This window comes from Phaseolus vulgaris, chromosome 11 (assembly GCF_000499845.2).
Source record: "Phaseolus vulgaris cultivar G19833 chromosome 11, P. vulgaris v2.0, whole genome shotgun sequence".
Taxonomy (NCBI): domain Eukaryota; kingdom Viridiplantae; phylum Streptophyta; class Magnoliopsida; order Fabales; family Fabaceae; genus Phaseolus; species Phaseolus vulgaris.
In genome coordinates this window covers 35,502,697-35,524,663 of record NC_023749.2, presented here as the reverse complement: position 1 = coordinate 35,524,663, position 21,967 = coordinate 35,502,697, and the positions used below count along the sequence as shown (strand labels likewise).

At 34.1% G+C, this 21,967-nt stretch overlaps 2 protein-coding genes across 2 annotated transcripts; both read left to right on the top strand.

The window, feature by feature from the left end:
• Positions 1 to 6,457: 6,457 nt before the first annotated feature.
• Positions 6,458 to 7,249, top strand: LOC137806227 (uncharacterized). The gene has a single exon (XM_068606224.1). The coding sequence runs from the start codon at positions 6,458 to 6,460 to the stop codon at positions 7,247 to 7,249; it is 792 nt and encodes a 263-aa protein (XP_068462325.1).
• Positions 7,250 to 13,045: 5,796 nt separating this feature from the next.
• LOC137806215 (secreted RxLR effector protein 161-like) lies at positions 13,046 to 13,624 on the top strand. Its single transcript, XM_068606214.1, has one exon. It carries the CDS (start codon positions 13,046 to 13,048, stop codon positions 13,622 to 13,624), a length of 579 nt encoding a protein of 192 aa, XP_068462315.1.
• Positions 13,625 to 21,967: the final 8,343 nt, after the last annotated feature.

The following is a 21,967-nucleotide window of genomic DNA, read 5'->3' as shown; positions in this document are numbered from 1 at the left end:
ACCAATCACACTGACTCATTTTCTATTGAGGGGGATAGCTTGGAGGAAGTTATTCCTGAAATGATTCTCGTTATCGTGGTGAGTGCCACTAGGTTAAATAGAAATAAGGCCAATGTTGCTCTGGCTAGGTGATAGCCGTCATTTTGCTGTTAAATTCAAATTATTTTTGCGTAGTCCATCTAACGTAAAGATAAACTATCTAATGCTAGAGAGATGATATCATAGAAGTGGTCAGATAACCCAATTTGTCTCCTAACAAATCCAATAGTGAAATCAGTAAATCGGTGTTCATAATCTATTTGCAAACAAGAAAAGTTAGCAATAACAATAAAGATAAACAAGGGTTGAGGTAGCTATGCAAAAAAATAAAGTAGAGAGTATAATCAGTAAAGAATGCGGGTTGACTCCTAAGTTCCTCCACCAATGAATTCCTTACCGATTATCTAAAGATTATCACCCTTCAATTCGCACACAGGGTTAAACTAAATCAAACATGCATTAATCCAATCCAACCTAATCTTATCAACAAAACATGTGTATGTTGATGTATTCAATACCATACCTTGTATTCATGTGTGTACTCATGGGATGTTTCTCTCATATCTCTTGAATCATGCGCCCAAGAAATTAATCAAAATAATGTGGAATGACTAAAAACCCAAAATTTAAGACAAGGAAGAATCTCAATCATGTGTTCAAGTACAATCTCTCATAAAAACCATATTTATAAGAGATCGAAAGATTAAAATAATTGTTATAAAGAATTGAAAAATGAAACTTTTATTGATCAAAACCTCAAAACACTCAATAGGAAATTACAAATGAATCAACCAAAAAGGATTTTAGCCTTCCATGTGGAGGTAAAAGCAAGAAAAATACCAAAAATAAAATAGAACTAGGTTAGAGTTTGTTGCATATGATGATCCCTTCATTCTGCCTCTGAAATCTCTTTTAAAATATTTTTTTCCTTACACAAAGTCAGATTTGAAATCTGCCTCGTGATATTGTTTCACAATTATCAACTGATTCCTTTTTCCATTTCAAATTATTAGGCAGATGTTTTCTTTCCCGATCAATTCCAGATTTCATTCTTGATTCTCTTTCAGATATTTTGTTTTCAAATTTGCTTCAGATTTGCATATTAATTGTAATTGACTTCAGCAATATTGTGAGAGATATTGCAAAATATTTTCTTAAATAGTATCTTCAAAGGATATTTGCTTTGTTTTTTGTGCGTTTAACAGAGGATTTCAGTTTCATAAATTTAAAAGAATATTAATGTAGAATATTTGCTTCCAAGTCTTTTCTGAGATATTTTCAGTTTAATTTTCTAATTCTTTGTCTTGGACTTCATTTTTCATTTTGATTCAAATAAGCAATTTGGACTTTCGCGTGAGTTGTCCCATTCGCAGTAGGTCATTTTGGCCAAACGCTTCTATCAGACAAACCACTAGATCATTTGGAAAAATTATATGCTCTATGCAAAACTGGATCGTTTGTCCTGTGAAATGCTAGATCGTCTTATATGTCTTAAAAACATAGAACTAGCATAAATAACAATTAAGGCCAAAATTAATCCAATAATCTCAATTAAAATAATGGATTTACTCACGATTTCAATCCAAGAGTTTATCATTAGAGTTATACAGTGTGAGTAAAATTATTTTCATCACTAGGCGAAAAGCCTCCTCCCAAGATATTGGGGAGACCCCAGGTGATGGAAGAGGCCCAAGCTCGGGCCCTAGTTCAAGCCCAACAACTAGGTCCATGGCAAAGAGGATTCAAGAAGATTGGGACTCTGCTACTGATGGCAGAGAAATGTTTCTTTATATGTTCAAAGACGACCACAAGAAGTAAAACCCAAGCCATGAGAGCTAGGTTCTTTATTTGTAATTTCAGTAGAATAAGTTTCCATTAGCATAATGGGGGGTGTGCTTATCATTGTAGCTTGACTAAAGCCTTTTAGGGTAAGAAGTTAACCTAGCTTCTAGAACTTTGCTCCTAGGGTGCGACATTGACTTTAGTCAAAACCCTACCAGCCGCTCTTTTGTGTATTCCCCTTCCTACCCTTGCTCCTTGTTCTCCAAGGCACTTGAACCTATATAATGGGGTGCTTGGCTCATGTTTTGTAAGATCAATTTTATGAGTCAAAATATTGCAAGCTTCTACTCCTTTGTCTAGTCTCTCTAGGTTAGACACTTTGATCTTCACCTCCACCTTTCTCCAAGTTATATGGCCCAACCAATCACTCTCTATACATTTCATGCACCTACAAGGAACCCATAGCTCTATATGAGCCCTCCTTGATCCATCACATCCATTGCTTTCACCACCCTTTTTAAATCTTCAAGAAGAACAACCCATCTTTTGGTATCAACTCATCATTTGGTATCAGAGTCAAGGTTCTTCAAGAGATAAGTGTTCTCTTCATTTTATTTTTGATTTTTATTCAAATCCGTGTTGTTCATCTTGCCTTTATTGTCTTGTTGTTTTTTATGTCATTTTAATTGTGTTGATGTTTTTAAATTGCTGTACAGTTTTATTTTGGTTCAAATTATTCTTTCGCTTCCAAATTGTTTTTAGGTTCCATTGAGTATTTTGTGTTGGTTGTTTTGTTTTTAATTTTAATCGGTCCAAAGTGTTTGTGGTTGAGTTTTTTTTTTTTTTTTTTGAATCCATACAAGTTTTGTCAAAGTCATGTTCATCCTACAATGTCATAAATTCCTAGTGGTGCCTTTTATATTTTCATAACTGATTTCATACTTGTGTGTTAGTTCCATACAAGTTCTTTTCCAATAATTTCCATTGTGTTTTTGAAGTTTCCTTGCTATTTTCTAATTCCAGTTTATGATTTCTCTGTTTTCACTGTTACTATGTTGGCTAGAATCTTTCCCAGAAATTAATTCTGTGGGTGAAATATTCTGAAATTTTGTATTAGAGTAGTTTTATGTGTTGAGAAAAAGTGAAAAAAAGAAGTACATCAAAATTCAAAATACAAAAAAAATGATAAATGAAATACGAACAGAGTGCAAAAATTCTGACTCTGGAAAAACAGTGATGGGAATCTCAGTCAAGAAGGCTAGGAAGGACAAGTTACTCCTTTCTCTGATCCTGAGTATGCTTGGGTGCTCAGGGATGTTGCTTCTTATGCCTCTAAGTTTACCTCGAGGGATAAGGCGGAGGATTTTGCTACCTCCTTTAGTATATGTTCTGACACAATGGTTGAGTTCATTTTTGTCAAGCATTGTACTAAAAGCATTTGAGTCTTCATGAAACCTTAGTCAAATACTGGGCATTTCACTTATGTATATGAGTGTTTCTTCAAAGAACTCAATGTTCCGTTTTCTTTATCCCCTTTTGAATGTTATATGTTGACTACCATTATCTTGAAATTTTTCCTTCCATAAACACTTTTATGTACTTTTTACCAACTTAAGCACGGTGAAAACATCGATTGAGTTTCACTCAATGGAGCCCAATTAGGGCCTTTTTTTAATAATTTATTCATCTTCTTTCAAAAACTTCTAAAATAAAATTTTTAAGATAAAGTATGTACCGTAAGACCAATGGAATCAACTTTTCTTTTATCCAAATTTTAATCCTAGATTCCCTTTATATTGACAAAGGTTAGACATGTTTAAGTCTCAAGCCAAATATCTATTTTCTCGAGAGGAGAGAGTAGATGTAGAAATAATAAAAATCTTCCTCGCCCGTTCAATAGCAGAGCCCTCCTCAACATGCTCATGGCTGAGGATCCTCGTGCCTTATTTACGGGTAAGGTTTTATATTCTATTTTACATGTTGAACTTTATTAAATAAGTAACTAACATTGTTTGTCTTTTTATGTAGAAATCATGAGTAGGAATTTTGATTATAAGAAGTCGTGATGTGATTCCAATAGCAAGATATAGATGATTCTTTGACATTTTATGGAATCAACTTGAGTTGGAGAATGAATAGGCACTTTTAATAGAAATGGATCAATGTTCTATGTTTCAAGAACTCACCAAAACTTGCACCAAACACCAAACTCACATGGAAGTTTCATTTCTTGCCAATTGAACCGATTAAATTGAACAAGAAAGTAAATGAACCGATTGAAACTCTAAAGAAAGCAATTGAACCGAACAAAACATGAAAAGAAGCTACTGAACCGAATTAAAACAGTGAGAAATTGAAAAGAACCGAACAAAAGTGTAGGAAAAGGAAGATGAACCGATTAAAAGAAACTACACTTGTTTTGGAGTTCATATGGACATGGAAATGGAAGAACTAGATGGAAAAGAGAGAAGACTTATGTGGTTGAAGAACTTGATTGATGAACACGCCACTTGAAGTAATGCTCCAAGATAAGTGTGGGAAGCCGCCACTTGAGAGAACCAAGGCACTCAAGATAAGACAAGGTGTAGGAGAAGACAAAGTTCTCACAATTCTCTCTCAATTTGAGTAGAATTTCTCTATTACAATTTCCAAATCTGCATTATGAAGGACCTAAGCCCTCCTTTTATAGGAGCAAGGGCTGGTCATGAAGCTTACAAAACAAGCTAACCAAAAGTCCCTTGCATGCTACTCACTTCTAGCACCTAAAGTGAAGCATGAAGAGTCACCTTCTAGAAAATTCTAAACTAATGCCTAAAGATGCTTTTACAAAAGAGGTATCTAAGGTTTCCCTCTAAGCACCTTCCTAAAAACTATATATTTAAACATTCTACATTTTATAAAAGAAACTATAAAGAGAGATATTTATTTGAAGCCCATTCTTTGACGGCTTGTAGACTTCTTTGGCTTTAGGCTTGATCCTTACTTTATTTTATGTCTTCTTTTAATTTTGAGAAGACTAGAAGGAAGAACTTCAAATGTGAGGGTGGATGTCCTCTTCCTCCCTTAATAAAAGCCTCCTTTATTTGATTCTCATCAAGTCGTGTGCCAAGTTTGGGGCGCCTGCCTTAGTTAATGTGTTTCCTGCAAGGTGCAACAAAAGAATGCGAGTTTGGCACCACAACAGCCTCTTGATAAGTGTAATAATTCAATAATTTTTCATATAAAAACATAGACACTTATGAGTTTTAATTGATAAAATAGTTATAATTCAACCTCTAACTTAGGATTTTGAACCTTTTTCCATATTTTTGGACTATAAGATGAATGTGAATGATTTATTCCCATTTTTTTTAATTTCATAATTATAGGAGAAAATAGGGATTAAAGGGCTAAAGGAGAATGGAAAAAGTTAAAGATAAGATGAAAAGACAAAGTTGGAACATTGGAAACTTGCCCAATCAAGACCACTCTAGAGGAAAAGCTTTGCTTTGTTTTGTCTTTGTTGTCAAACTGAAACAACCGGTCATTTCGATAAAAACTAGTTGTTTTATTTGAAATCCTTAACAGAAAACTTATTTAAATTTATTGTTTTAGAAAACAATCTGTTGTTTTTATAACATAATTTTGTTAAGAGTTTGAAACTGTTTTTAAATGATTCCGACTACTTTTGATTTATGATCTAACAGTTTTAACCACTTCCTTAAGTCTATATAAAGTTTTTTTATGATCTTTTCAAGTGGCTAAGAAAGAGACATTATTAAAAAAAAAAATCAAGAGATCAAGAGCTTTGGATCATCACTTGTGTGTGGAATAGGATTGGGTTTTGTATACTTTTGTTCTTCTACTTTGTAAAGCTCAGGTGTATTATATTTCTTTCACTTTGAACATTGTAATTTTGTGTGTTTGGTGTAAGGCAGTTTCAGAAAAGGGTTTCTGAAAACTGTGGTGTTGTCAAGGAGTGGTGTGTGTTTGTAATCTTGCTTTGGTTACTTAGTGAATTCTTAGTGGTTAACTGAGGACTAGATGTAGCTCTTGGTTAAGAGTGAACCAGTATAAACCTCTTTGTGTGAATCTCTTTATCCTTTCACTTTTACACTGTTTTAATCATTGTCCTTTCTCTGCTAGTGTAAATAACTTGTTGTTTCGAGAAAATAACCGGTTGAATTTTTGTAAAGAACATTAAAACTGGACTTTTATTCAGTTGAACAAAAAATCAATTGGTTTATTTTTCATAACTTTTCATTCTAATTCCAAACTTTCTGAAAATATTTTGAAAACAATTCACCTCCCCTCTTGTTTAGGCCATTTATTCTAACAATTGGCATCAGGAGCTAAGTTCTTGAAAGTTACTCAAGTTTCGATCCTAAAACCTTTTTGAAAATGGATGAAAAACTTACCTTTGGGGAGGGTGCTTCTATAAACATGCCACCTTTTTTTTGTGTGGACTGGACTATCATTTTTGGAAGTTAAGAATGAAATTTTGTGTTGAATCAATTGATATAGGAATCTGGGATGCTATCACAAATGGTTCTTTTGTACCTAAGCTTGAAAAGATGATGTTTTTATAGAAAAACCTTGGTCCCAATGGACTGAGATTGAAAATAAAAAGGCTCAGTATGGTTGCATTGCCAAGAACATGATAACTTCTGACTTGAATTTAGATGAATTTTTCAAGGTCTCTCAATGTGGATTTGCAAAGGAGATGTGGGACATCCTTGAAGGAACCCATGAAGGCACACAAAATGTGAAAAGGGCAGAGAAGCATGCCTTGATCCAAGAATATGAAATTTTTAGGATGATGAAAGGGGAAACCATCCTAGATGTGCAAAAGAGATTTACTCACATAGTAAATCACATCATTAGCCTTGCCAAAATCTTTGAAAGGGAGGAGTTGAACATCAAGATCTTCAAATGCTTTGATAGAACTTGGCAACCAAAGGTTACAACTATTTCAGAATCCAAGAATTTGACTACATTGACCACTACCTCCCTGTTTGGAAAGCTAAGAGAGCATAAGCTTGAGATGAACCGGCTTAATGACCAAGAAAATAAAGAAAAGCATGTGAAGGGCATTGCTTTAAAAGCTGCTGGTCAGAAGGGTGATCAAGACTCAAGTGACTATAGTGACAGTGAGACTTTCAACTTGCTCACAAGGAAATTTGACAAGTTCTCGAAGAAGAACAACAGGGAAAAAAGTCAACCATCAAATAGGTACAATAGCAAAAATGTTAATGAATTTAATTCTACAAACTACACTTATTTTGGATGTGGCATACAGGAACATATCAAGGTTGAATGTCCAAGTAATGTGAGCAAAGAGAAAGGGGGTTACAAGAAGTTTGAAAAGAAAGGAAAATCAAGAAGAGCCTACATAGCTTGGCAAAACAATGATGACTCATCCTCAAGTTCATCATCAAAAGGAAGATGAAGAAGTCAATCTATGTTTGATGGCAAATGAAGGTTCAGAAACCAGCAGTGTAAGTTCTAACACTTATGTGAATTTTGAAAACTATAGCCAACTTCTTGATGCCTTCAAAGAAACTCATGAGGAAGCTAACAAGTAGGCCCCACTGAATTGGTGAGTGACTTAGGTGTAGAAGTTGAGGATTGAGAAACTCTAGGATTGTAAGTGGAATCTTTTACAAGACTGGAAGGAAGGGTTTTTTAAGAAATTTGATTTTTATCCTTCCATGATGATTTGTAAAAGTCATCATTATGAGTAATTTTGAAATGGGTTTTCTTTAAAAGTTGTGATTCAACCTTGATGGCTAGGTGAACCAATTTTATCTTTGACTCCTCATTTTCATCCATGTTAATTTTAGTCAAAGTAGTTTCAAGATCTTTAAAGTACTCATCTACACTTCTAGGTCCTTGTTGGAGCTTCAACAAGAGTTCCTTCTTATAATGAGGAGGGAAAAACTTCGAGCGCATACATTCTTTCAAATCATACCAAGAAACCACGACTGGCCACTTGTTTAGCCCAATGTCCATTACAGTCTGGTGCCACCATTGCATGGGATAGTCTAAGAATTCTAGGGAGGCTAGCTTTACCTTTTGGTCCTCTTAGACCTCATACACATTGAATATTTGCTCAACCTTAGCCTCCCATCCTAGGTAAATATTGGAGTCACTTTTCCCACTAAAGCTAGGCAATTTTACATAGGGAAAAGAAATTTTAGAATGATTGTATTGGTGGCACCTTTCATCATATTGGTGAATTCTCCAATCTTCATCTTCTTCTTGGTTGTTGTAATGTGTGTAGCTCCTTGAAGCTCTCCTTTGCTGCCACCTCCTTCCTCTTGGTTGTCTTTCATGTGCTGTTTCAAGTCTTTAAAGTCTCTCCTCCAATTGTCGCATTTCTTCCTCTTTTTGGGCTAAGGATCTCTTTGTTGCTGCAAGCTCTCCCATAAGGAAAGCCCTTTGGGGAGATTGAGGTTTTGATGATTCCACTAAAGAAAGAAGAGCCATAAAATTGCACAAAGAGACAAACAATTAGGGAAAGAAAAGTTAATAACTTTCTCTTCACTTGTGTCACTCTTTTGTGTAGCAAAGAGGAGAAAAGATCCAAGCACTCAAAAATATTTTTCTCTCTACAAAGGTCTATCTTAGGATTTCAAGCTCTCAAACGAAAAAGGACAAAGACCTTAACACTTGATCTCAAAAGAACCACAATAAAACTAAAGAATTTCAAAAGACAAACAAGAAAATCTCAAAACAAATAAGCTAAACCAAGTTGGGAAAAGAGATGATGACAAAACTTTAAAGAGAGACAAGCAAGAAAAAGCACACAAAAAGACTCTAAGATACTTACTTGACTTTTAACAATGAAGTTTTACTCTTGCTAGAAATTGTAAAAGCAAAAGGAACAAATTGCACAATGTTGAAATCAATTTGCCAAATAAAATGAATCCACTTTTTCTTTAAATAGTGGTCTTGCCAAAGATGTTTGTGATTCAAATTAAATGAACACTTGAAATCTATGTTTGGAACTAAATCTATTTTCACTTAAACAAATTTCTAGTTAATTTTTTTAATACCTTCACAATTAAAAGCAAAACAAGTAGAAGCAAAATAAGGACTCCTAGAAAGACTAAGAACATATGACTCAAACAAAAAGAGGTAAGAACAAAAATTGGACACAAAAAAACATTCAAAAGCGAATTGAAAGTTAATGAACAAAAAGAATGCCAAAATGTAAAAGTCAAGAAAGTAAAGGCTGAATTTAAATTTGCTTGAATGTAAAGGCAATAATTTAAAGGTGCAAGAAAAGTAAAGTGCCAAATCAACTTAAAGCAAATATGCTAAAAAAAGTAAAGATCTGCATATTCAGAATAAGGGTTTGCATATATGTTCTATGTGTACGCTTTGTGAAAAGCATGAAGAATCTATTCAACATCTATTTTTTGAATGTTCTAATGCATTACATATTTGGAGTTGGGTTCGACAGATTTTTCTTACTTCTCATTTCTCTAATAAGGATGATCTTCTTTCTTTTATTAAGAGTGATGGTAGTCCTTTAGTTAAATTGATTAAGCTTGCTGTAACAACCTTTTCTATATGGATGATATGATCGTATGAGGAATTATGCTAGATTTCAGGATAAGATTGAGGTTTCAAAGGCTATTTCGGTAATTAAAGATTTAACTTGTCTAGTGGGAAATTCGTCTAAAGCTTCAATGAAGAATGATATGTTGGATTTCAACGTGATTAAGTTTTTTGGTATTAAGACTCGTAGTGGGAAAGTTCTTCGTCCTCTTCCTGTTATATGGGAATTTCCTTCACCAGGCTGGGTTAAAATTAACACTGATGGAGCTGCTAGGGGGTATCCTGGTCTTGCTACTTGTGGAGGTATTTTTCGTGGGAGTATGGGAGAATTTATTGGTGCTTTTTCAGGGTTTCTTGAAGTTCAGACTGCTTTGGTTGCTGAGTTTTATGGAGTTATACATGCTATGGAAGAAGCTCAAAAGATGGGACTTACTAATGTTTGGCTTGAATGTGATTCTGTCTTGGTTTATGCTGCGTTTACTGCTAGGACTAATGTTCCGTGGATGCTTCGTAATCGATGGAATACTTGTCTTAATTTTTGTAGGACAATCAGGTTTAGGGTTACTCATATTTTTCGTGAGGGAAATGCATTTGCTGATAAGTTGGCTAATTTAGGGTTCATTCATAGAGAATCATTTCATTGGTATAATAGACTTCCATCTAGTCTGTTCTTAGAATTCTTTATGAATAGGTATAGTCTACCTATGTATCGTTTTTGTTAACATGTGGGTTTTGGTCTAGTCCCCCCATATTTTTGTATTTTCTTTCTTTTTCCTTTTTTTAATAATACTTTTTTTCATGTGATGGCAGATGATTGTTGTTACTTGAGATGTCAGCCTAGCTGAGATGTCAAGTTGCATAGTGATGCTTAACATGAAAACTTTTATAAAAAAAATGCTAAAAAAACCAAAGCTCTGATAACCACATGATGTGAATTAATTTTGTATGGTTCCATTTTAGAGGTGACACTTTACTTTTTATTGAGATTTTAACAAGTATATGGTGAGACTTAGGGAAGATCCCCACTGGACACGAACTTAACCAAGTGGTTAAGTAAGTGTGAATGTTCACTTCCAAAGGAAAAAAAAAAGAAAATCACATAATAAGGTGACAATGATGCATGGTGTGGAAATTAAAAGACATGAAAGGAAACACAACGACATTATGGAAATCGAATTGCACAAATGAAACAAAACAAGTAAAGGAAAATTCAAAGGAAGTGGTGTATGGAAATTAAGGAAAAGGATGGAAGAAGAAAGCTTATGGTGTGAATTGAGAAAGGACACGCCACTTGGAGTATGGGTTTCTCCAAGATGAGTGTCTAAAACTCACTCAAGATAAGACCTATTACTAGAGCAAACAATCCTCACACAATTTGTTCAGAGTTTTCCTTCTTCTATAAAATTCAACATGAAAATACATGGAGTAAGGCACCCTATTTATAGGAATGAGTTCCTTGGAAAACAAGATGAGCAAGGATAGGATGGTAAATGTGTGAGAGGGCTGCCTTTAGGGTTTGACTAAGTCAAAACCACACCTTAGGCCACTTCTTCTAGAAATTAGGTCAAAAACAAGCTAAAATGATAACTACACCCCTTATTATTCTAAAGGCACCTATTCTAGCCTATCTTTCTATTTGGACCCCTTAAGTGAGCCCAATTTATTTACAACTTGTTTTATTCTTAAGAGGACCAGAAGGAAGAACATTTGATGTTTTGGTTTTGCCCATTTCTCCTTCTAGTGAGGTCTGCTTGGGGTCTTCACTTAAAATTTGAGATGACTTCTCATAGTGTGAATGGTAATTTGAGTCCTTGGTTATCTCCTTGTTGGCTTGGTTTGTATCAATAAGAGGATAGCACACATCCACATGCATCATCTAAATAAGTTGATCTCAAAAGATCTAGTGGTTGGTTTACCCAAACTCAAGTTTGAGAAAGACCACATATGTGAAGCATGTCAAAAGGGGAAGCAAATTAAAAACTCTTTTAAACTAAAAAATATAGTTTCAACTTCCAAACCCCTTAAACTACTGCACATGGATTTGTTTGGTCCTTCAAGAATCATGAGTCTTGGTGGAAACTACTATGCACTTGTAATAGTTGATAATTTCTTTAGGTTCACATGGACACCATTTTTAGAATCCAAGAGTGATGCATTTTCTACCTTTAAAAAGCTTTCCAAGAGATTACAAAATAAATTTTGTAGTAACATTTGTGCCATACATAGTGATCACGAAGGAGAATTTAAAAAAAAAATCAATTGCTTTTGTGAAAAACTAGATATTTTTCATAATTTTTTCTATCCTAGAACTCCCCAACAAAATGGGGTTGTGGAAGGAAGAACAGATCTCTTGAGGAGCTTGCTAGAACCATTTTGTGTGAATCTTCATTGCCAAACTATTTTTGGGCTAATGTTGTCAGCACAACTTGCTAGGTAAGGAATAGGGTCCTCATTAGACCAATTTTGAAGAAAAACCCTTATGAACGGTTTAATGGGAGAAAATCCAACATTAGTCATCTAAAATTGTTTGACTGCTTCTAAAAAATGGAACGAAAAACCTTAGAAAGTTTGATGAAAAAGTGAATAATGTTATCTTTCTTGGTTATTCCTTAAGTAGTCATGCTTATAGAGTGTATAACAAAATATTAATGATTGTGGAAGAGTCCATTCATGTTGTATTTGATGAAGCTAACCATACAGAACAAAAATCTATGAAGAAATATGCAGAAGAAGATCATCTGAGTACAATTCTGCTGAAGTTGTTGCCCTACCCAGAAACAACTGATTGAAATTGCGAAACAACCTGTTGAAATTCTGCATTAGGATGATCTTCCCAAAGAATGGAGAATTCCAAGAGACCTTTGTATGGACAACATCATTGGACAGATTGATAAGGGAATCTCCACTCAAAACTCTATCTCAAATTTCTGCAAACATGTGGCTTTTGTCTCTCGAATTGAACCTAAAACCATTTGTGATGCTCTTAAAGATGAAAATTGGGTAGCTGTCATGCATGATGAACTGAATCAATTCACTATAAATGATGTGTGGTTTCTTGTTCCTAAATCTGATTGCATGAATGGCATTGGAACTAAGTGGGTATTTAGAAATAAATTCGATGAATATGGAGTAATAACTAGAAACAAAGCTAGGTTGGTTGCCAAAGGCATAATCAAGAAGAAGGCATTGATTATGATGAAACATTTGCTGATGTGGCTAGATTAGAAGCTGTGAGATTATTGCTTGCATTTTCTTGTATGAATGGCTTTAAACTTTTTTAGATGGATGTGAAGAGTGCATTTCTCAATGGATTCATCAATCAAGAAGTCTATGTCTCCCAACCTTCCGGCTTTGAAGATCACCAACATCCTAATCATGTGTACAAACTGGAAAAGGCACGATATGGACTAAAGCAAGCCCCAAGACAAGTGGTATGAGAGGCTTAACAAATTTCTCTTATCTCATGGCTATGAGAGAGGAAAAATTGATAAGACTCTTTTTATTAAAAGGTCTAAATTTGTTATCATCTTAGTCCAAATCTATGTTGATGATATCATCTTTGGGGCTACTAATGATTGCCTATGTAAGGAATTTTTTTAACCTATGCAGGGAGAATTTTAAATGTCCATAATGAGGGATTTATCCTTCTTCTTAGGGCTATAGGTCAAGCAATTAAAGAATGCCATTTTCCTATGTCAAACTAAGTACTGTAGGGAGATTCTCAAGAAGTTTGAGATGGAAAACTGTAAAGAGGCCTCCACACCAATGTCAACAAGCTGCATGGATGCAGACTTGGCTGGAAAAGTTGTCAACAAGTTATCTCACTGCTAGCAGACCTGACATCATGTTTGCAGTTTGCGTATGTGCTAGATTTCAATCCAATCCAAAAGAATCCCACTTCAAAGCTACCAAACGAATCCTGAAATATCTCAAAGGCACAACCAGTGTTGGTTTATGGTATCCCTTTCACTCTTCTATAAATCTGGTTGGATATTCTGATTTTGATTTTGCATGGTGCAAATTGGATAGAAAGAGCACAAGTGACACATGTCATCTTCTTGGAGCAAGCCTCATATCTTGGCATAGCAAGAAGCAAGCTTGTGTGGCTCTCTCCACTGCAGAAGTTGGATACATAGTTGTTGGCAGTTGTGCACATATTCTATGGATCAAACAACAGCTAGAAGACTTTGGTTTGAAGCTATACAATATGCCTCTGCTTTGTGATAACACAAGTGCAATCAACCTCACTAAAACTTAGATTCAACATTCAAGGACAAAGCACATTAAGATTCACCACCACTTTATAAGGGATCGTGTGAGTAATGGTGATTATGAAATTCAGTTTATTGAAACTGAAAAACAACTAGCGGATATCTTCACCAAACCACTCTCTCGTGGAAGGTTTTTTCTCTTACGCAATGAGTTGGGTATCCTTGATTCTCAAAACCTTTCTTAATATATCAATTCTCTTATTCTATTTGTGAATACAAATAGGGGGAGAAGTTTACGGTCATTTGGTTGTAATTTTGGCTACACTATGGTGTTTTTAATTTTGGAGCAGTTGCACTACCACACTCTGATTTCTGATTTTTTTTTCTGCTGCTGTCACACTAGTTTTGAGTGTGCTTGATGGAACTATTTTACCCTGCTACTATACTTGCTTTGTATGGTATACAATTCTATTTTGCAGGACCTCTCAAGTTCAAAAACTACAACACAAACAAATAAGGGATTTGTCTTCATCAAATAGAAGGAGATTGTTGAACAAGATGCTTTGATGCCTCCAAATCTGTGTGGAAAGCTTAAAGACCCTACTGCTATGTGTGTGTGTAGTCTAGTAGTTCTTGACTTGTTAATTCACACCTTGTATTGATCACAGCTCACTTAACTCCTTATCTCTTGTGAAAGAAATGTTTTCTTAAAAGTTGAGAAATTTTAGTCAAATGTTTTTCTCATCAACCAGTTGAAAAAGTTGTTACTCAAAGGTATTGAGGCTAAGACAAGTTTTCCAACCTGTTGAATTGTCGAAACAACTGGTTGTTTGATACATAGTGGTTTTCAAAATGATTTGGAAAAGCTTTGCTTTGTTTTGTCTTTGTTGTCAAATTGAAATAACCAGTTATTTCGATAAAACAACTGGTTGTTTTATTTGAAATCCTTCATAAAAAACTTATTTAAATCTTTTGTTTTGGAAAACAATCTGTTGTTTTTATAACACAATTCTATTAAGAGTTTGAAACTGTTTTTAAATGATTCCTACTACTTTTGATTTATGATCTAACAGTTTTAACCACTTCCTTAAGTCTATATAAAGACTATTTTATGATTTTTTTTCCAAGTGGCTATGAAAGAGAGATTATTAAAAACGTTTTTCAAGAGATCATGAGCTTTGGATCATCACATGTGTGTGGAATAGGACTGGGTTTTGTATACTTTTGTTCTTCTACTTTTATTATATTTCTTTCACTTTGAACACTGTAATTTTGTGTGTTTGATGTAAGGCAGTTTCAAGAAAGGGTTTCTGAAAACTGTGGTGTTGCCAAGGAGTGGTGTATGTTCTTGAGGGATCCAAGTCATTTACTTTTCTTTTATTTAATTTCTTACAAATTAATTATACACACAACCTTTCAACAAACTTTGACATAGTGTCTTATATCTAGTGAATGTTATACTTGAGATTTTAGAACTATTTCTTGTGATTTCGATATCCGTCCTTAGGAACAATTTATTACTTCTGACTCAGTATACTTGTCGTAAAAAGGTCATCACCTCCCCAAGGGAATGCTAAGAATCCCCAGACTACTTCAACGACCACACTTGTCAAGGTTGCCATGGTGCCCACCCAACTGGTGCAAATGACTTTGATCCCCAGCCAATGTCGACATATACACAAGCGACTCCAACAATTCCCCGGGCACTATGTTCTTCGGGACTAATTTAAAAAGGAAAGGTGATGCAGTCCAAGCTTGTGGTTGATGGATTGATTGGAGTGGCAACAAAATTAGGTTGAAGCAAGTGCATCAAAATGGAGATGAGGTGCAAGGATTCGTAAGATTGAAGGTGCAATGAAGGGGAAAGAGGTTTGACCAACCTTCCCTAGGTTCACTAGGCCTAATATACTCACTAGCAAGAGAGATTTAGGAGAGAGTGAGTATTCAAGTTATGAACTCTTCATTCAATATATGCAAATTTGAATATATGAGTGGAATTTAGGGTATTTATAGACTAAGGTAGCTTGCTCCTTAAGCTACCATAACTCTAGTTAAGTGGACTTAACTAAGGTAAGTATGGTGGCTTAAGGAGGTTGTGTATGCTCCTTTGAGATTCTCTAGAAGCCCTTACTTGTGTGACAAATTATGGTTTATAGAGTGTCTTTATTTTATCTATAAAGTACTCTTTGAAAAGAAACAAAAAATACAGTTCTTGTACAAGTTTATTCTAATATTTATACAGACAGTTCATCTGCCTTTTATTCTTGTGTATTCTGGCTTGGTTCCATCAGGCTCCTCCCCTTCAAAAGGATTTGTCCTTAGATTCGATGAAAGTGCCACCTTATTTGTAATGAGTGAAGTCAAGATCCACCTGTTCGTGGATCCACCTGAAAAAGAGAGCAAACATAGGGAAATTTTAAAAGAATAGAAATGGATGGGTATGTAAACATAAAACAAACAATTTAGGTTGTGTAGTACCTTTTATTCTAATTCTTATTTCCTAAAGCAAGAAAATGAAAAGAATACAAAGAATGGAGAAAACAATGTAGAATAAGAAGAAAGAGAATAGGAAGAAGAATTACCTCGATCTGGTGATACAAACATGCAAAATATTTTATGTCGAGGTAAAATGGTCATCTGATTTATTTAGTGTTTGAAGGTTAAGGGTTTTTTTTTACCAAATTTTGTTTTTAGTTTGCTAGTATCCTCTACAACCTGTTTGGGGTAAAAGAATATAGAAAAAAATTATTTGTCTTTGCTAAGGTTAACATTTACCCTATAAAATTGAAAATAGGTCCCTTGGTTGAAGATCAATGCACCCCTTACCTGATAGGTTGACAGAATAGATCCAAGGAGTATTATTATTGTTATTTTGAGTTTGTACCTTATGAATTTGCTGAAATTTTTGATCTTCATGCTTCAGTACAAGCTAGTCTTCACAAGGTGTTTGAACAAAGTCTAGTTCAGCTTTAGACAAAATATTCTCTTTAATGAACTCCTTACAAAATGGTTTGAAAGGAATAGACCCAATGCTAATGTTTGGGTCAACTCCAGATAAAAATTTATCTTTGAATTATGTTTCGTCTTTAGATTCAAAAATGGGAGTTTCAAAAATTTCTTTTTCATGGAAAGAAGAGTGGGTATCAATGGAATTGTTATCATTATGATTTGTGGAACAACCTTTGTCATTGGAAGAACTTTTGAAAAAATGTTGTTCTTGACTATGATCATAAATAAAAGTTTAAAGGATATGGGGATATAGGTAGAATTTCTTTACTAGGAAGGGAAGATATAGGAGAGTGGGAAGGAAAAGAAGCTTGAGGTGTGTAAGATGGTACAATAGGATCAACAAAAGAAACTTTCCTACGTGAGGAAACATGGGGTCGAGAGGAATGATGTTTTGTCTTTTTCAAAAGTTGATGACAAAAATTCTTGATTTCTTCTATATCATTTGTACATTTATCTAATCTAGCATTTATTTAAGAATAATCCATTGTGAATTTAAAAAAAAAAAAAAAAAAAAAAAACTTAGAAGATTTGCTAAAAATAAAATAGATATTTTTTTGGTGAAGTTAAGTAAAAGAATCTAGAGTGGAAATTGTTCAAGATCACTCCTAGGAAAGCGAGGTAAGTCACAAGAACTTCTTAAGGACCATGGCTTTCCTTGTCGTAGATTACCTCAAAGATATCTCACAAAAGGTTCCAGAAGAAAACTTCAAAACAATTTTGGAAAACAGGAAAAGATATGTATGTATGTGAATGATCTTAAAACCAAAGAAATGTTATCTAAGCACAAGAAAAGGAAAAACCCTAAAGTATCACAGAGACGTAAAAGCAAAGAAAATAAGAAAGGAGAAAAAAAAATACAAAAACAAAACAAAAGAATAGATGCAAAGGTAATGCTAAGTGCAATGAACATTGAGAGATCATTGACACATTATCACTCTAATGCACGTCAAACTATTACAAAAGTTTATTGGGATTGTCGTTGGAGCATTTTCCCAAACAAATAAAAATAACAAAGAAACTACACTAGAAAGATGTAAAGTACAAAAAATTTTGTGATACTAAAAAAATTACAAAGTAGGAGTATAAGGTGTTTTGTAAAGCACTAGAAGAAATGTTTGATTTGCTTCTCTAAGGTGAAGTAATATAAAAATGCTTCTCTTTGATCCTTCTTTCTCTTCTTGTTAAATAGTTTTCAAGACCAAAGTAGAATCCAAAGATTGTGAGCCAAATCACTTCTTGATGCACCACTTCAAGCACCACCAATTCACAAAATTGTGTAACAGAGGAAGCCAAAGAATAAAGCAAGAAAAAAGGAAAAAAAGTTGAAAAGTTAAACTCAAAGGGAAAAAAGTGTGACAAAAAAAGAATGAAGAGTCAATAAAAGACAAGCAAAAAATTAAAGCAACCAAGAAAGGAAGCACAAGCAAAAGGATCTAAGAAAAGCTCTAAAAAGATTAAAAACAAAAAATCTTGAGGGGAGTGACAGAGACGGTACCAAAATTTATATGTATTTTTTCACAAAGCATTTATATCTGAAATTTTTGTGGTATATTCTTCACTCAATAAGGAACAATATACAAAAAAACTGAGGCCATTTGATTATGCATTCACAAAGAAATAAATGCAACAAGTTTTCAAAAATCCCAAGCAATTTGAGGCAATTATGCGAGCTAGGTGTAGCATTGGCCGAGTAGAGTGTAAGATTTATGGTAATTTTTCTATAGCTATATTTAAGATAAAATTTTAATTGGTATAGGTAGGGATGGCAAAGCGGGGCGGGCCGTGCGGGGCGGGCCGTGCGGGCCGGCCCACGGCCCGCAGGTAAAAAACGCGGGGCGGGCTGACCTTTTCAACCCGCTAACCCGCATTAGCCCGCCTCGCATTAGCCCGCAACCCGCGCGAGCCAGTAGCGGGGCGGGGCGGGCTGGCCCGCAAACCCGCAAGAAAAAAAAATTGAAACTTAGTAACAGTATGACAACGTAATTAGGTTTTCACAAAATTTTAAAGAAAGAAACACAACACAATCGCGCTCACATCTCACAGGGGCTCAGTTGCTGCTCCCAAATTGTCATTGTTTTAATATATGCAGATGACGAGGAAGATTATAATTATGAAAAAATGGATGAAAGTTCAATGTTATTGAAATGGAAGAATGTCAATAATGTTTATGTTTAATGTTTTTGAATTAATGTTTATGTTTAATGTTTTGGAATTAGGTATTTTTAATGTTTTGGAAGTGGAAGAATAATGATATTTGATATTTATCTTAATGTTTAATGTTTTGATGTTTGACTATATTTGAAAAGGAAGAAAAAAAAATAAGTTTGATAATAACAAATATATAGGTTTAATTTGACAATTTTTTAAGAACAAAATGTAAAAAAAAAATATTTAATTTTAAAAAAAAAAAGAACGCGGGCTGGCCCGCAAACCCGCGGACCAGCTCTTATGCGGGGCGGGTTGAGAATTCTAGCCCGCAATAACTTTGCGAGGCGGGCCAACCCGTCCCGCATTTTTGCGGGCCAAGCGCGGGGCGGGCTGGCCCGCTTTGTCATCCCTAGGTATAGGTAACATATGAAACAACATATGGTAAGAGTTTTAGGCTAAATCACCAAGTAAAACATGTGCATAAATTAAAAACAGAGAACTTCAATTACATTGAAACAAGGTTTGATACAACAAAAATATCTTGGCTTTTGAGATTTATAATTTTTTTGTGGTTGTAATTAGGACGTTCCATTTTTACTAGTTGCAGTAGACATGTTAAGGTACAGACCAAAAAAATTTGCATAAAGTTTGGATTCAAAATCAAATCAGAATAAATTTTTGAAACTAAGTGAAAAACACAACAAATTTGGAACTGAAACAAAAACCTAAAGAAGTAATGAAGAAATGACAAAACTACAAGACAACAAATGGAGATTAATGAAAGAAACTCACTAATGAACTAATATCAAGTTACAAGACTCGAGAAAAGGTAAACACTACAAGCACTAAAGCATAGACTCATAAAAACACAAAAAAAACTTTTATCAAACAGGTTTGTGCACTAGAGAATATGATCAAACACATTGCATACAAGAGCAATACATGAATGATTTTGACAAAAGTAAGAAATATTTGGACGTAACAATGGACATGCAAGGATTAGGAACACTAAACAACACGTAAACGGACACATACACTGAATTAAACAACAAATAGCAAGAAACACACACTGAATTGAAAGAAAACAAGAACAACCATTGCTTGAACAGGTTTTTTTGGGAAAAGTGTTTGATGGAAATTGAATGAAAATAAATCATACAAAACTTAATATTAACCAATTAAATGGAATAAACACAAATTAAACGGTGAAACATGTTAGAATTATGAAAAACAACTGAACAAATGGATAAAAACAACAAGAACATTCAAAACAGTAAAGAAAAAGAAAAGGTTGTGCAACCTTTACTTGTGTGACAAGTTAGAGTTTCTAGAGTGTATTTTTTTCATCTATAAAGTAGTCTTGAAAAGAAATCAAAATACAATTCGTATACAAGTTTATTATAGTATTTATACAGACAGTTCATATGTCTTTTATTTTGTGTATGGTGACTTGAATGGTCCTCAATCAAAAGGTTAGACTTCTTTCGCATCAATCACATGTCCACATTGGCAAGTGGCTCAAACTCATTATGCCATATCAACGTAAGTGTCAACCAGGTCAGAGGAGGTGGTGGTTTCCCCACCAAGTACGATACCGACCTCATCAATGTTGTTAGCCAAGTGGGAAGTTTGGACTCTGTCGAGGTGATGATGGAGAGGAATATGGTGATAGTCCACCATTGGAAGGACTTGGTGGGTAAGAACATTGAGGGTCTAGCCTAGGTTGAGGTGCTTAAGCACCAAAATTATGAACTATTAAGGACTAAGGTTGCGACATAATTCACTGTGCACACACAAATCTTCCTGTTTGTGCAAAGCCAAAAACGAGTTCAAAACTTGAAGGTTGAGGTCAGACTGTTGAAGAAAATTCTCGAGGGGTGAAAGAGGCAAATACAAAAATCAAAAAGGCCGAAGAGGTGGCGACGACCATGATGAAAGAGGTCGCAATGCAGATAACTCAACTTTGTGAAGAAAATGAGTAGTTAACAAAGAGTGACGCGAAGTTGAGGGTTGAAATCGTCAAACTTGGCACGATGAGTATAAAAAGGTATGACGTTGAGTTCCAGAAAGCAATTCGTTAAAGGGTAATGATACGTTGACAATCCTAATTTTTTATACAATCATATTATAACTCTCAATACTATTATTTTAATACTTTTTCATATCATTTAATTACAAATTTATCCTTTATTATATATATTTATTTTTAAACTCATCACATCAAGAGTTGTATTCAACTTCAAAAGTTGTTAAACTATATTTTCCTTCGTGAAACTCATCACTTTGCCCCAACTTAATATTTTTCTTATTTAATATATATTTCTTATTTTTAGTAATGAAATGGCTTTTACGCTTTAACCGAGCATATGGTTTTATATTTTGTCTGAGTATATTCATGTAATCAACTAGTATGAGTTCATAACTAACTTGTCAAAAAATAATTTAATTAAATAATTTTAAACAATGCGTAAGTGTTAATCAAATAACGTTGAGCCAATTTAAAATAATGAAATATTAATCAAATAACTTTAAATTGATTAATAACAGTGAAATGTTAATCAAATATGTTTGAATCAATTAATAATAATGAAGTGTTAATCGGATAACTCTAAAATTATTAATAATAGTGAAATGTTAATCGGATAACTTTGAGCTGATTAATTATGATGAAACAGTAATTAGATAACTTTAAATCGATTGGTTATAACAAAGTGATAATCGGATAAATTTTAATAAATTAGTAATAATGAAATAGTAATTAAATAACTTTGAATTGATTGGTATTCATAAAGTGGTAATCCAATAACTTTGATCCGAATGTAATAATGAAATGGTAATAAAATAACTTTGAACTGATTAGTCAATTATTGAAAAGAATTGAATATTTATTTATTGAAGGACGTGTTTCCTTAAAATCTTGCTTGACAAAATCCTCCTTTTGATAAAGTTTAAGCTAAGAAAAAAAATGTACAACGTCCTTGTTACAAAAATACATATGATTCAAATTAAAAGTATAGTTTGTTCCACGTGTGAGGTAACAATTTTTCATTTAACTCTTCTAATTTATAAGCCTCATTTTGAAGAGAGTCAACAAGTTGGTATGGGTCATCCTAATTTGACGCTAACTTGCCCTCATGTTTGTCTTTTCGTGACTCGTCGAGTTTGAACTACACTAAATCTCCTTGTGGAAAACTTTGTTCTCGGACTTGGGTGTTGGATGGTCTAGTTGCTCT